We start from the raw sequence: 15,797 nt of genomic DNA on the forward strand, positions 1-15,797 counted from the left end.
GGAGAAAAAGTGTATTGGTGAGGTACTAACATTTAAATTAAAAATTATATTTTCTCTTTATTAATTTGATACTTATCAATAAAAATTTAATTCTATTTTCTATTACCCACGATCCTCTGTTTACCCATAACAGTCCTCTATTTACCCATAATCTTAATGATTAAATTTAATAAATTAATAAATTAATGCTTTAGTAATTCAAAATTTATTTATCCGAAGCTATATGAAAATAACATTATTGAAGGTCATAAGAGTGTTTGGATTGACTACTAATTTTTAACTTTTTAACTTAAAATTTATTTTTTAATTTGTAAGTTAATTTAAAAATAAGTAATTAATTATTTAGCAAAACTCTTTAAAATTAAGTTTCAATTAGTTTAAGTATTTAGTTAAAAAATATTTAAAAGTAATTTAATTTATCAAAATAACAAAAAGATTGTGGTTATTAAAATGAGGATAATATTAATACTTTAAAAGATTATTAGGATAATATATTATTTTATTTGGTCAAAATATAATTTTAAAATAAATAAATATGGTCAAAATATAATTTTAAAATAAATAAATATGTGATTAATAAGAATACTTTAGTTATAATTTATTATTTTAAGTAATTTTTTAATTTATAAATCAAATCAAATACTAATTTATTTATAATTTTTTTACTTATAAGTAGATTTAACTGATATATAAATTAAATTAAACACTATTAAATTAATATATGATATTGTATATATAATTTATCCTTAAATGCACCACATCTAACACTATTGAGGAACATCATAAAAATTAAAGTGCAATCTGTTGTCCCAAAATAGTCCAAGAGGGGGGTGAATTGGACTTTAACAATTTTTCGGCCCTTGCTTATAGCCTAATGAAAAATTGTGGCTTTGTTCAACTATGTGATTCTTCTATATAAAGAGAAAGTAATATGTGTTTCAACAATGTGTTTCTAAGTTGCAATTCAATTCTCAATCAATGTATATGGCAATCTCTAACAAAGCATTCATCAACTAATTTTCTCAAGTCACTCAATATGTCCACAAATTTATCAACTCAATCTATTTAACCAACATTCACTATCATGTATATGAGAAAAGAAATTTAAATTGCATAAAAGTAAAGAGGTAAAGGTTAGAGAAATCAAACACAAGGATTTTATAGTGGTTCGGCTTAACTAGCCTACATCCACTCTCTCAAAGAACCCTCTTTGAGTCTTTTCTCCACTATTTGCTCTTTTGAAGGCAAGAGACCAAAAGCCCTTTACAATTTCTCAACACCAAGCTTTTACACCAAGGTAGCTTGAAACCTCCACAAGTGCTATCACAAGCACTTACACTTCCAAGCTTCAATAGGTGCTTGTACAACCTCTCTTAAATGCAATTCAATATTTCAACACTCACTCTTACTCAATACAAATCAAACTATAAAGAAGAGATGAGTTGATTTGCCAATGGATGCTCAAAATCTTTAAAGCTCTTGAATGAAAGCAATAAATGAAAAATCAATGTTGGAGATCAAATGTAAGCTTTCATTAAATTGTAAATGAAGTAAAGAAGGTGTATTTATAGTCCTAAATTATTCTAGACCGTTTGAAACCCTTTTGGAACGTTATACACACTGCCCAAGACAAAATGGCCGTTATTTTGTCCTTTTGTGCGAAGTTGAGCAGCTCTGGACAGTTAGCAAACTAATAAAATTTTAGGAGCAGTCAGCAAACTGGTTAGCAAACTAATTTTTTTAGCAAACATATTAGCAAACCGAAAATTTTAGCAAACCAGTTAGGAAACTAAGTCAACAGCTGCATGTCTCAACTTGCAATGTAAAATGATTTAGACCTTTGAAAAATGTTTCAATGGTTGTGTTCAAGGTCATGATGAGAAAAAGTAATCAGAAAATAAATTTTCATTTTTGAGCTCCATATGACTAAATTCTCATCCATTCTTTTTCACAAAAAGGCCTAAGACTCTAACACTATACTTTTCATACCTTTTCTTTGAGTCTTGGCTTCCATAGTCTTTTTCTCATTTTGGATTTGTCTTGGAATGCCTTTGAGTATCTTTTCTTCTTAGATGCAACTTCAAAGGTTATTTATGCATAAGACAAAGAATCTACACATCACTTAAAGGTTAGGTTAGATAGATTCTCTTTGAGTTTTGTTATCATCAAAATCAATGCTCATTTTGAGCTACACGGGGTCAACAATCTCCCCCTTTTTGATGATGACAAAACTCAACTGAATCAGTCAGTCAAAAATAAAAGTGTGTGAGAATATGTGTGAGTATGTAAATCCAAGTATAGTATACCGAAAATGCTCCCCCTAAATACATGCACATAATTTCCAAGAAATTCATTTTCTGTACATAAGCTCCCCCTGAAATTATGCTATAAAGCATATTCACAATTCACAAGTATTAACACAAGTATAAACATATATCCACAAGTATCACCACACTTCTCAAGTATATCAACACATTTCCATATTTCCATGTTTCATCAACACAAGTATAAACACATATTCACATATCCATATCCATTCTCCCCCTTTTTGTCATCAATCAAAAAGGAAACAGGAGAAAATACCCAAAAAGAATCATGTTAGCCAAAGTGTAAATGCAGTAAGGTAGACAGTAGCAAACTAAAAACCAATATCAGCAAACAGACTAGTAAACTAAATATGCAATCAGTAAACTAAAAATCCAGATGAGATGCTATTTAAGTCGTTTACTCCTGCGAGTGGATTTTGTAGGCACCATTTTCTTCCTAGGCAGTTTAATAACAGGGGCCGGAGGTGGTTGGTCAGCAACTTGATCATCTGGCTCGGCCTCATCATCCTCAGAAGGTGGTTCAAGAGCAGCTGCCAAGGTCTGATAGGGATTGGACATGGTGGACTTGTACCTTTTCTTACCTTTCTTGGCTGCAGGGACAGCAGCTGCAGATAGCTGAGTTTGAGCACTGGCTTGGTGGTCTTTAAGGGAAGGTTCCTGGTGCTGTGTAGGAACAGCAGCAGGCTCAACTAGTGGAGCAGGAAGAGGTTCAACTAGTGGAGCAGCAGGCTCAATGGGTTCAGATTCTGGAACCTTTTCACCTTCCTTGGGTAACTCACTTTCAGCTTCTACAACCTTGGGATCATCAAGTGCAGTGGGTACAGCAGCTGTAGGATCAATCTCAGGTGCATCATGGTCAGGAACATGCTCATCATGGGCATCTACCACAGGTTGAAGTTCAGCTTCAGCAACTTGACCACTTTCAGGAGGCTCTTCAACCTTGCTGCTTTCTCCCTTATCAGTAGAAACCTGAGTGGCAGCCTCAACTTTAGTTGGAGCTGCAATTTCCTTGGTCTGCTGAAGGTCCATTATCAACTTCTTTAACTCCTCATTTTGAGTGAGTAGGTGACTCACTTTATAGTCAACAACATCTACAAATTTTCTGAGAATATCAAGAGATTGAGTCGTTGAGCTAAAATGTTCATTAACAGTAGCTCTTAGCCCTTGAATTTCAGTCAAAACTTCATTAGCAGAACCAGAATCAACTCTAGCAGAGGAGGAACCACCCTTTTCAAATCTGGTCTTTCTCCCATCAGTGTCTGAATGTATTTCTCTAAGCACTATCAAGTCAGCCCTAGAGCTTTCCTTAGTGACATTCACCTCTAGCTCTTTAAACACAGCAGTCAACAAGTGTGCATAAGGCAGTTTGCCAATTCCATAGGCTTTGCACATGTTTTTGAAAATTAAGTAGGCCAAATTCAACCTAACTTTACTCACAATGTGCCACATAATACACATGTCCAAGTGACTCAGATAGCCATAACTGCCAGATTTCGGACAGAACACATAGTTTACCATACTGTGAATAATTTTGATATGCTGGAGGGCTTTGGTACTGGTGGATTTCTCATTTTTGGCAGTGCTAGCAGGAAATACCTCATTCTCAAACTCAACCAGATTAAAACCTGCTACTCTAGCAACATCCTTATGTGTGGAAATTCTATTTCCATCATTGGGCAAATTTAGAGCCGTGGCTATCAATTCAACAGAGACACTATATGTATTTGCATTCAAAATGACTTCAAAACGATCCTCATCATCAACAGTGCGCAAGGTTCTATAAAATTCTTGTACAAGCCTAGGGTAATATTCATTTGCGCATTCACAGACACCCAACCAACCTTGAAATTCAAAAAGCTCTTTAAAGTGAAAGTTTACCTGATTAAAGTTCTCCCATTTGATGAATTTGCAATCCAACAGTGCTTTATCCACTGAACCCGAAAGCTTTGCGATACCCATTTTCTTTTGAGCATCCGTCCCTTGCTTCTGTACCGCCTTGCTCTTTTCTGGTGTGGATTTAGGTGTTTCGACACCTTTGGACGAGTGAGAAGACTCACTAACCGATTTAGATTTCGGCATATTTTGCTTACGTTTCATTTTCTTCCGTAATGCCGCGACAGGAGCATTATCGGATGCAGACGAGGAAGATGAAGCAGCTGCAATGGCAGGGGATTTTCGTTTGGTGCGAGCCATGGAAACCAAAATGAAATTGGGTAATGGTGGTTCGGTGAGGTAAGGGAGGAAGAGGAAAGGAAACTCGAGATTTTTTGGGTGAGTTAGGGTTTGTTTCGCCGGATAGAGGTATTGGGTATGGTTTGGGATGTGTCGGAAATCAAAAACAGAGGAGAGAGAGAGAAAATGTGAGGTTTCGTGTGGCAGAGGATTTAAGTCCTCTTGAGTCCCGCGCTTTTCAGTGTCACTGTACTTTCAACTGAACCAGTTTTTCCCTTTTCTTTCCCCCTCTTTTTTTTTTTATTTTATTTTGCATTTCAAACAAGTCTACCTATACCTATATACACAAAAAAAAATTCTACATGTCTGACACATTACTGAGAGTATGATATCAAATGTGGAAAGATAAATGCATTGGTGAACACGTAGAAAACTTCAAGAACAATCACCTTTTGGTTTGAAATTTGAACAGTGCTTAATATAGCAAACTAATTTTAGCCACGCAATATTAGTATACATCTTAGTAAACTAATTTCACGAGTACACAAACAGGTTAGCTAATATTCTTTAAAGATTTTTCAGCAAACTAATATCTCAGCAAATCAGTTACACTTTCAATAAAATGCAAATGACTTAGATTTCAAGCCAGTGATTCACACATACCAATTTCCCTTCTAATTCTACAAAAGGTTTCTTCATTAAGAGGCTTTGTAAAAATGTCAGCAAGTTGATTTTCAGAGGCAACAAACTCTATTTTGATATTTCCATTTTGAACATGATCTCTAATAAAATGATGTCTAATCTCAATATGTTTAGTTCTTGAATGTTGGACTGGATTTTTGACCAAGTTTATGGCACTTGTGTTGTCACACTTAATTGGAACAAGATTATATTTTAAACCAAAATCTTCCAATTGTTGTTTCATCCATAAAATTTGAGCAACACAACTACCAGCAGCTATATATTCTGCCTCAGCTGTAGATAAAGCTACTGAAGTTTGTTTCTTACTGTGCCAAGAAACTAGTGCATGACCAAGAAATTGACAAGTACCTGAGGTACTTTTTCTGTCCAGTCTACTTCCAGCAAAATCAGAGTCACTATAGCCAACAAGATTGAATGATTCGCACTTTGGATACCATAAACCAATTGATTGTGACCCTATGAGATATCTAAAAATTCTTTTAACTGCACTTAGATGAGATTCTTTTGGACATGATTGAAATCTTGCACACAAGCAAACACTAAAGTGTATATCTGGCCTAGATGCAGTAAGATACAAAAGAGAGCCAATCATACCTCTATAAAGCTTGGTATCTACTTCTTTACCTTTTTCATCACTGTCCATTTTAATTGTTGAACTCATAGGAGTGCCCATGCTCTTCAAATTTTCCATCTTAAATTTCTTTAGCATATCCTTGATGTACTTTGATTGATTTATGAAGATGCCATCTTTCATTTGTTTAATTTGAAGTCCAAGGAAGAATGTGAGCTCACCCATCATGCTCATTTCAAATTCATTCTGCATAATCTTAGAAAATTTCTTGCAAAGAGATTCGTTAGTAGCACCAAAAATTATATCATCAACATAAATTTGCACAATGAGCATATCATTATGATGCTTCTTAACAAAAAGTGTTGTATCCACTTTGCCTCTTTGAAAATCATTTTGTAAAAGAAATTTACTAAGCCTTTCATACCATGCTCTAGGAGCTTGCTTTAAACCATATAAGGCTTTAGTAAGTTTATAAACATGATTTGGATGCTCATGATTTTCAAAGCCTGGAGTTTGTGCAACATACACTTCCTCATCAATATAACCATTTAAAAATGCACTCTTGACATTCATTTGATAAAGCATAAAATCCTTGAAACATGCAAAGGCACACAACATCCTAATAGCTTCAATTCTAGCAACCGGAGCAAAGGTTTCATCAAAATCAATCCCTTCCTCTTGGTTGTAGCCTTGAGCCACTAGTCTAGCTTTGTTTCTAACAACATTGCCTTTTTCATCCATTTTGTTTCTAAAAACCCATTTAGTACCAATAATTGAATGATCTTTTGGTTTAGGCACTAAATTCCAAACTTTATTTCTCTCAAATTGATTTAGTTCTTCTTGCATAGCAAGAATCCAACTTTCATCATTTTGAGCATCTTCAAAACATTTAGGTTCAATTTGTGAAACAAAAGCAACATTACCAAAATATCTTCTCAATTGTGCTCTAGTCATCATCCTCTGAGATGGATCATCAATAATGTCTTCTTGAGGATGGTTTCTATGGAATCTCCAATCTTTAGGTAAATCTTCATGTTGGGGCTCATTTACTTGTAATTCTTCCAAATTTGGCATTTCTTCATTAATTTGATCTTCATTGGCATCATGGACATCTATTGTAGTTTCTTCTTGAGTTTCCTCATCTTTGTCATCAACTTGTTCCATTTCTTGACTTGATATTATATTTTCTTTTCCAAAAACCTGCTCATTATTATCATCACAAGCATTTTTCCTTCTAATAGAAGGGTTAGTCTCATCAACCAGAACATGAATAGTTTCCTCAATAACCAAAGTTCTTCTATTGAACACTCTATAGGCTTTACTCTTTGTTGAATACCCAAGAAAGATTCCTTCATCGGATTTAGCATCAAATTTCTTTAAGTTATCCTTCTTGTTATTTAAAACATAGCACTTACAACCAAATGCTTTGAAATATGAGATATTTGGTTTTCTTCCTTTCCAAAGCTCATAAGGGGTCTTTTTCAAAATTGGTCTAATCAAAACTCTATTCAACACATAACAAGATGTATTAACAGCTTCAGCCCAAAAGTACTTTGGCAAATTATTTTCACTCAACATAGTTCTAGTCATTTCTTGCAAAGTCCTATTTTTCCTTTCTACTACCCCATTTTGTTGTGGTGTTCTAGGAGCTGAAAAATTATGATTGATTCCATATTTATCACAATATTTCTCAAACAAATGATTTTCAAATTCAGTTCCATGGTCACTTCTTATAGATGAGATGCAAAAGCCTTTTTCATTTTGAACCATTTTACCAAAAGAGGTGAATTTTTCAAAAGTTTCATCTTTGTGAGCAAGGAAAAATGTCCATGTATATCTTGAATAGTCATCAACAATAACTAAAGCATATGACTTTCCACCAAGACTAGTAGGAGTTACGGGTCCGAATAAATCAAGATGAAGCAATTCTAATGGCCTAGTGGTAGACACAATATTCTTAGACTTAAAAGATGCTCTAGTATGCTTTCCTAGTGCACATGCTCTACATTGAAATTCATTTTCATACTTAATCTTAGGAAGACCATTAACAAGTTCTTTCTTAGACAGTTTTGAGAGTGTATGCATGCTTGCATGACCCAGTCTTCTATGCCATAAATAACTAGAGTTATCAAGAGATACTAGACATGTACCATGATTAGTTTCAAAATTATTCATGTCAAGCAAGTAAACATTATTTGATCTATTGGCAATGAACAATGTGTCATTATCTAAACTATTGATTGTACATAGAGACGAAGTAAACTTTACCTCAAAGCCTTTATCACACAGTTGGCTTACACTTAGCAAGTTGTATTTCAAACCTTCAACAAGCGATACATCTTCAATACAAGGTTTGGTGCCAATTGTGCCATTTCCAATTATTTTTCCTTTCCCTTTGTCTCCAAATTTTACATATCCTCCATCTTTCATTGCAATTTTTGAAAACTTGTCTTTTTCACCAGTCATGTGCTTTGAACAACCACTATCTATATACCATTTATCACTTTCCTTCATTCCTTTGCAACAAACCTGAAATTTAATCATTTAGCTTTAGGTACCCAAGCAACTTTGGGTCCTTGGGGGTTAGTGACCTTAGGTAAGGTTCCCTTTGGTACCCATACCTTCTTTATCTTAAGATGACCTTTCCTAAATGCACAAGAGCTAATCATATGACCTCTTTTATTGCAATAATAACATGTAACATTAGGCAAGGAAGATGTAGACGCTTTAATGAAATGATTCTTATATTTGTCATAGTTCATGAAACCATCAAAACCAATTCCATATTTTTCACTCGGAATTCTTTGGTTTCCAAGAAGTACATCTAGAGTTTCTTTTCCTTTTGTGAATTTTGCCAAATCATTTGTCAAAGACTCTACCTTAGTTTCAAGAGCTTTATTTTTCTCAATGAGCATCTCACATGTTTCTTTTGAGATTTTCAACTCTAAGTCTAATTCTTTAAACAAAGCAATTTGTCCTTTGTAAAATTCATTTTCTTTATACACATTGGACATGGCAATATTTTGTGATCTCAATGATTCAATCTCTAAATTCATTTTAGTGCACTTTCTCTTGTAATTTCTATACTCATCATATACTCTAGCAAATGCAAGTTCAAGTTCTTCTACATTAGGAGATTCATAAGAATTTACCTCATTGTCGCTTTCTTCATCTTTTTGTGAGCTCTCAACTTTCTCCTCACATGCCATCAAACAAAGAAGAGCAGCCTCTTTGTCACTTGATTCATCATTTGAAGACTCTTCACTGTTGCTCCATACTACTTTCATAGCTTTCTTGCTCCTATCTTCTTTTCCTTTCTTCTTTTTGAGCAATGGACATTTGGGCTTGATATGTCCAGGTTTGTGACACTCATAACATACAATTTCTTCTTTTGAATCTTTGAAGTACTTATCCTTGGGAGTATGCTTTTTCAAGAATTTCTTGTAATTGCTTCCTCCTTTCTTGAAAGCTCTTTTAAATTTTCTTGCAAGCACAGCCATTTCATCTTCATCATCACTTGAAACACTTGAGTTGTCACTTGAGTCAATTTTGAATGCAACTCCTTTCTTCTTATCTTCATCTTTGTTTGATTTGAGAGCAATGCTTTTCTTCTTCTTTTGCTCATTTTCAACTTCATCCTTCTTGTATACCATCTCATGTGCAATGAGAGAACCAATGAGTTCATCATAGGTGAACGTTTTGAAAACTTTGGTATCTTGGATAACTGTTGTTTTTGCTTCCCAAGACTTTGGAAGTGATCTAAGAATTTTCTTCACAAGTTCAGCTTCCTCAAATTTTTTACCAAGTGCTTTGAGAAGATTTACAAGATCAGTAAACCTTGTACTCATATCTACAATTGATTCTCCTGGCCTCATATCAAACAACTCATAATCTCGAATCAGAAGGTTTGCTCTGGACTCTTTAACAACATCAGTTCCTTCATAAGTCACTTCAAGCTTATCCCAAATTTGCTTAGCAGATTGACATCCTGAAACACGATTGTATTCATTAAGGTCAAGTGAGCAATGCAAAATATTAATAGCTTTAGCATTTATAGAGATTTTCTTCCAATCATTGTCATCATATTCATCTTCATGTTTTGGAACTTTTGTAGTTCCAGTACCATTCTTTTGAGGAACATGTGGACCATTTTTAATAATTCTCCATGCATCAATATCTACAGATTGTATGAAATTTCTCATTCTTACTTTCCAAAATGAATAATTAGTGCCATTGAAAAGCGGTGGTCTAGTGATTGAGTAGCCTTCAACTAAAGGTGCAGGTATACCGGCAGTATTACTAGATGAACTAGCCATTATGGATCACTCTAAGGTTGTAATACCCTAAGCAAGAGAGTCAAGCTCTGATACCAATTTGTTGTCCCAAAATAGTCCAAGAGGGGGGTGAATTGGACTTTAACAATTTTTCGGCCCTTGCTTATAGCCTAATGAAAAATTGTGGCTTTGTTCAACTATGTGATTCTTCTATATAAAGAGAAAGTAATATGTGTTTCAACAATGTGTTTCTAAGTTGCAATTCAATTCTCAATCAATGTATATGGCAATCTCTAACAAAGCATTCATCAACTAATTTTCTCAAGTCACTCAATATGTCCACAAATTTATCAACTCAATCTATTTAACCAACATTCACTATCATGTATATGAGAAAAGAAATTTAAATTGCATAAAAGTAAAGAGGTAAAGGTTAGAGAAATCAAACACAAGGATTTTATAGTGGTTCGGCTTAACTAGCCTACATCCACTCTCTCAAAGAACCCTCTTTGAGTCTTTTCTCCACTATTTGCTCTTTTGAAGGCAAGAGACCAAAAGCCCTTTACAATTTCTCAACACCAAGCTTTTACACCAAGGTAGCTTGAAACCTCCACAAGTGCTATCACAAGCACTTACACTTCCAAGCTTCAATAGGTGCTTGTACAACCTCTCTTAAATGCAATTCAATATTTCAACACTCACTCTTACTCAATACAAATCAAACTATAAAGAAGAGATGAGTTGATTTGCCAATGGAAGCTCAAAATCTTTAAAGCTCTTGAATGAAAGCAATAAATGAAAAATCAATGTTGGAGATCAAATGTAAGCTTTCATTAAATTGTAAATGAAGTAAAGAAGGTGTATTTATAGTCCCAAATTATTCTAGACCGTTTGAAACCCTTTTGGAACGTTATACACACTGCCCAAGACAAAATGGCCGTTATTTTGTCCTTTTGTGCGAAGTTGAGCAGCTCTGGACAGTTAGCAAACTAATAAAATTTTAGGAGCAGTCAGCAAACTGGTTAGCAAACTAATGTTTTTAGCAAACATATTAGCAAACCGAAAATTTTAGCAAACCAGTTAGGAAACTAAGTCAACAGCTGCATGTCTCAACTTGCAATGTAAAATGATTTAGACCTTTGAAAAATGTTTCAATGGTTGTGTTCAAGGTCATGATGAGAAAAAGTAATCAGAAAATAAATTTTCATTTTTGAGCTCCATATGACTAAATTCTCATCCATTCTTTTTCACAAAAAGGCCTAAGACTCTAACACTATACTTTTCATACCTTTTCTTTGAGTCTTGGCTTCCATAGTCTTTTTCTCATTTTGGATTTGTCTTGGAATGCCTTTGAGTATCTTTTCTTCTTAGATGCAACTTCAAAGGTTATTTATGCATAAGACAAAGAATCTACACATCACTTAAAGGTTAGGTTAGATAGATTCTCTTTGAGTTTTGTTATCATCAAAATCAATGCTCATTTTGAGCTACACGGGGTCAACACAATCCAACCGGGTTAGTTGACTCTGTAAGCTCTTCTTTCTTTAATTAGAATTTGATTATTGAAAGCACTTAAAGATTATTTATTTTAAGGCTTTATTTAGCAATAATTTTTAAGGTAGCTTTTAGTGTTTTGATCAGAGTTAAAATATCATTTTTTTTATTTATATTGTTTCGGTGATATAATGTTTATATTAGTTTTTGGAGGTGAGGAAGTGGTTCATTAAAAGCTATCCCTATTAGTTTTTCGAGGTTGAGGGAGTATTTTGATTATGATCAATAAGATTTTATCACTATTTTTACATTTAACCGTTAATCCAATAACTATTTTTTACCGAACATTTATACTTTAATAGTTATATAAACAGTTAACTACTAACAGTTAATATTTAACAGCAAACAGGTAGTAAACAGTTGACAGCTAGTAAACAGTTGATAGCTAGTAAAATATCTAACAGTTATTAGAAAAATTAATATTACTGAACAGGATGTAAATATATAAAATCAGATTAATGTGTAGTGTGCTAAAAAAAATTAATTTTAATAAATAAATTGATTAAAAAACACTCCTATAATTAAGTAAAATAAAAAATGCAATGGACATGATAATGTTGCTTTCTTTGTGCTGATAAGTAGTCAACTAACATAACGTTAGAATTTTGCCACACCAAGACAACGTGTTGGTTACATCCTTAAAACAAGTTGAACAAGACAAAACCCAATGGGTTTCAGGCGGCTTCTAGTGCGGAATATCTATAGTGACCTCGCTGTTTTCTACTTGTTCTTGATGACCATTGGCAGTTACATATGATTAGTCTAAAGCGTGGGGAAATCTGCATAATTGTCAATTTGTGGTGGCTGTGACAGTGCCTTCCACTTGCTCCCCAGTTTCTTCAATGTACAAGGAGCAAAGTCAAGACAAATCTCCGCATGGATGCACCCAAAAGCACTCTCCGCTTAATTAGACAACGGGCTGGATTTTTTTTTCCCCTTCTACATGTGATAATTGGCTAATTAAATATATCGATTGTATTAAAAAATAATATATTTTTTTCACATAAAAATAATTTTTTTTTATAATATTAATAGCAAGCCTGGTATAATTATAATAAATAATATATATGCATTGAATACATTTAATAATTTCTCGTGGTAGTGAGAAATGGCAATAATTAGATAATTACGGATGTTTGATCTAATCAAATTTTAATATGATAGATTTAAATATTATATAATCAAATTTGAAATGAATTAGAGTTTAAAGAATAATATTATTAAGAGATTTAAGTTTTATATATTGAGTATCTATTATTTAAATTATTTAAATAAATAATTATATTAATTATAAAATATATTTTTTTATCATAATAATATTTATAGACTTTATATATTATATTTTTAATAGATAAAAATCAATTATATAATTTTTATTTTAAAATTTTAAAAATAAATATTATTAATAAAAAATATTTTTATATAAATTATTAATTAAAATATATAAAATTAAATAGATTCAGATTTTTCGAATAATAATAATTAAATTTAAAATAAATTTAAATAATTAAAAATAAATTTTAATTAAATTTAAAATAAATTTAACTATTAAAAAGATTAAATGAGTTCAAATTTAATAAAGTGATTTTCATGAGTATCTTATTCTCTGTACGCCGCTGCGGCGGGGATGAGTGCGGTTCAAATAAATTCGGGCCTCGAGTCTTTAGATATGGCCTCCACAAACTTAACAGAAATTGGACTTCACTCCAAGAAACGAGCCTTCAGAAATTGTCTTCAAATGGGCTTTAATATTGGGCTGCAGCTCAGACTCCACTACCGTCAAAATATTTAAGTCATCTGACACTACGAGATAGTTTGTATATGAAATACAAAATTGATCGTATTTTAATAAAATTATTATAATATTATTAAAGAGTCTATATTTTTATTGTCTTGTGTGTATATATTCTTAATCAATTAGAAAAAAGAAAAAAAGCTCATTTCAGTCTTATATCGCTTATTCTTTTTATTTCAAAGCAATATTTAGAGATATTTGTAATATTAATTTTATTATAATTATTAATTATAATGAGTATTATATGAGTTATATAACAATCAGTGATTAAAATTTATTTATTATATATTCAATAATTGTATGCAATAATTTTTCTTTTCTACATGCATATGAAATTTATTTTATACATTTTTAAGCATAACTGGAGTTGTAAGCATGAAGTTTATTTTTTTAATGCACTTATAATATTTCATAAATTTTCAATTTATTTCACTTTTTATATTTCAACAGCTTCATGTCATAAATTCTAATAAAAGCAAGAGAATTATAATAATTTAATTTATTTTCTAAAAAGATATATAAATATTTTAATTATCAAATAATTAATATGAAGCTCAATTATTTTTATAATATTTTGGTTTCTTTGTAATGAAAATATGAATGTACAATAATTTATATAATTGATAATAATTTTTATAATTTTTTCTTTTATTTATAAATTTGTATACCTTTTTTATCTTTATAACTAAATCAAATTTATAAGAATTTTTATAATTGATAATATATATATATATATATATATATATATATTTCATTTATTCTATTATTTTTTAAGAAAATAAATAAAAAAAATACACAATAAAATTTATATAAAATGCACAATTTATAAAATAATTAAAAATCCAAAATCAGAAAAGTTGGGAAACTAAACCATGATTTTGCAACTATTTTGTAAATCGATTGCTATTTGTATCTAATTTAGTAATAGAAAAGTTAGTTGCTAATTTTAAAAAAATTATAAAAAAATAAATTTCCAAATAAGAAATAAAAAATTTAAATAAATAAATTTTTAAAAATTACTAAAATAATAAATTATTTATAAAAATTAGTACTAAAATTGATATAAAAATATTATAAAAAATTACTAATAATAACTATTATCTAAAATATTAACAAAAAAATTAAATATAAATGCACATTTATAAGACAAATTACTAAAAAAAATTACCAATATATATATTATAACAAAAAAATTACTAAAAATTAATACTACAAATAATTTACTAATAGAAAATATATTTGTATAAAAATTTTATTTTATGCCAAAGAAAAATAAATTAAAAGATGAGAAAGAAAAAGAAGATGAAGAAAATAGATGAGAAAGAAAAAGATTACGAAGAAAATAGATGATAAAAAAAAAGATGATAAAAAAAATAGATGAGAAAGAGAAAGATAATGAAGAAGAAAATGTGTAACAAAGAAAAAGATGAAGAAGAAAATAGATAAGAAAAAAATGATGAAAAAAATAGATGAGAAGGAAAAAATAATGAAGAAAATATGTTAGTATATAAAAGATTATGAAAAAAATAGATGAGAATAAAAAAGATGATGAATAAAATAGATGATAATGAAAAAGATGATGAAGAAAATGAGATAAAAAAAAACGGAAAGAGAGAAAAAATGAGTAATGGGGAAATAAAATGAGTAGTAATTTATATAAGTTAATTAGCAAATGATTATCAATTGCTAATTTCTTTTAAAAATTGGGTGAGAATTTTTCAGGAGAAAATTTTGCAACTGTAGACCCTTATTTTGTGATGAGTATGTGCATTGAGGCCGTGGGAAACCCGATGATGAAAAATTATATGACTGTAAGATGTAATTGGAGGCATAGAGCTGAATTATTAATTCCGTGGCATGATCTTGAAAAAAATAAAAATAATAATAAAATTTTGGGGAAATTAATTTAATTAAATTTAAATAAAATTTTATTTTGTTTAAATTTAATATGGGTAGTTCTTAAATGGATCTAATTAAGTTTAATTGGGCTCTATGGGCCTAAGAAAGCCTAGTTAGGAATTTTAAATGGGACCCATTTAATTATTTTCTAAAAATTAAAATAACAAAATATCTCTCTCCTCCTTGACCCCACTCTCTTCCTCACTCCCTATTGGTGCCTTCCATTTTTTCCTGTCTTCCTATTGGTTGAAACACCTCACCCATATCCCAGTCTTATTCGACTTCTCAATCGCAGATTGTTTAAGTCATCTAAACTTTATCACCCTAAGACTCCAAATCCTACCACACCTCTTCCTCATTCCCTATTGGTGCCTTCCATTTTTTCCTGTCTTCCTATTGGTTGAAACACCTCACCCATATCCCAGTCTTATTCGAACTCTGCAATTGTAGTTGTTTAAGTCATCTAAACTTTATCATCCTAAGACTCCAAACCCTATCACACC

The 15,797-nt window shown here is 31.2% G+C and overlaps 2 protein-coding genes across 2 annotated transcripts; both read right to left on the reverse strand.

The window, feature by feature from the left end:
* Positions 1–2,711: 2,711 nt before the first annotated feature.
* Positions 2,712–4,520, reverse strand: LOC131174619 (uncharacterized). The gene has a single exon (XM_058138373.1). It carries the CDS (start codon positions 4,518–4,520, stop codon positions 2,712–2,714), a length of 1,809 nt encoding a protein of 602 aa, XP_057994356.1.
* A 4,828-nt stretch (positions 4,521–9,348) lies between these two features.
* On the reverse strand, positions 9,349–11,548 carry LOC131174620 (uncharacterized). Its single transcript, XM_058138374.1, has 3 exons — positions 11,335–11,548; positions 9,510–9,760; positions 9,349–9,375 (listed from the first exon to the last, which is right to left on the reverse strand). The coding sequence occupies exons 1-3, from the start codon at positions 11,357–11,359 to the stop codon at positions 9,349–9,351; spliced, it is 303 nt and encodes a 100-aa protein (XP_057994357.1). The 5' UTR covers positions 11,360–11,548.
* Between the last annotated feature and the right edge of the window lie 4,249 nt (positions 11,549–15,797).

This window comes from Hevea brasiliensis, chromosome 16, assembly GCF_030052815.1.
Source record: "Hevea brasiliensis isolate MT/VB/25A 57/8 chromosome 16, ASM3005281v1, whole genome shotgun sequence".
Classification (NCBI taxonomy): Eukaryota; Viridiplantae; Streptophyta; class Magnoliopsida; order Malpighiales; family Euphorbiaceae; genus Hevea; species Hevea brasiliensis.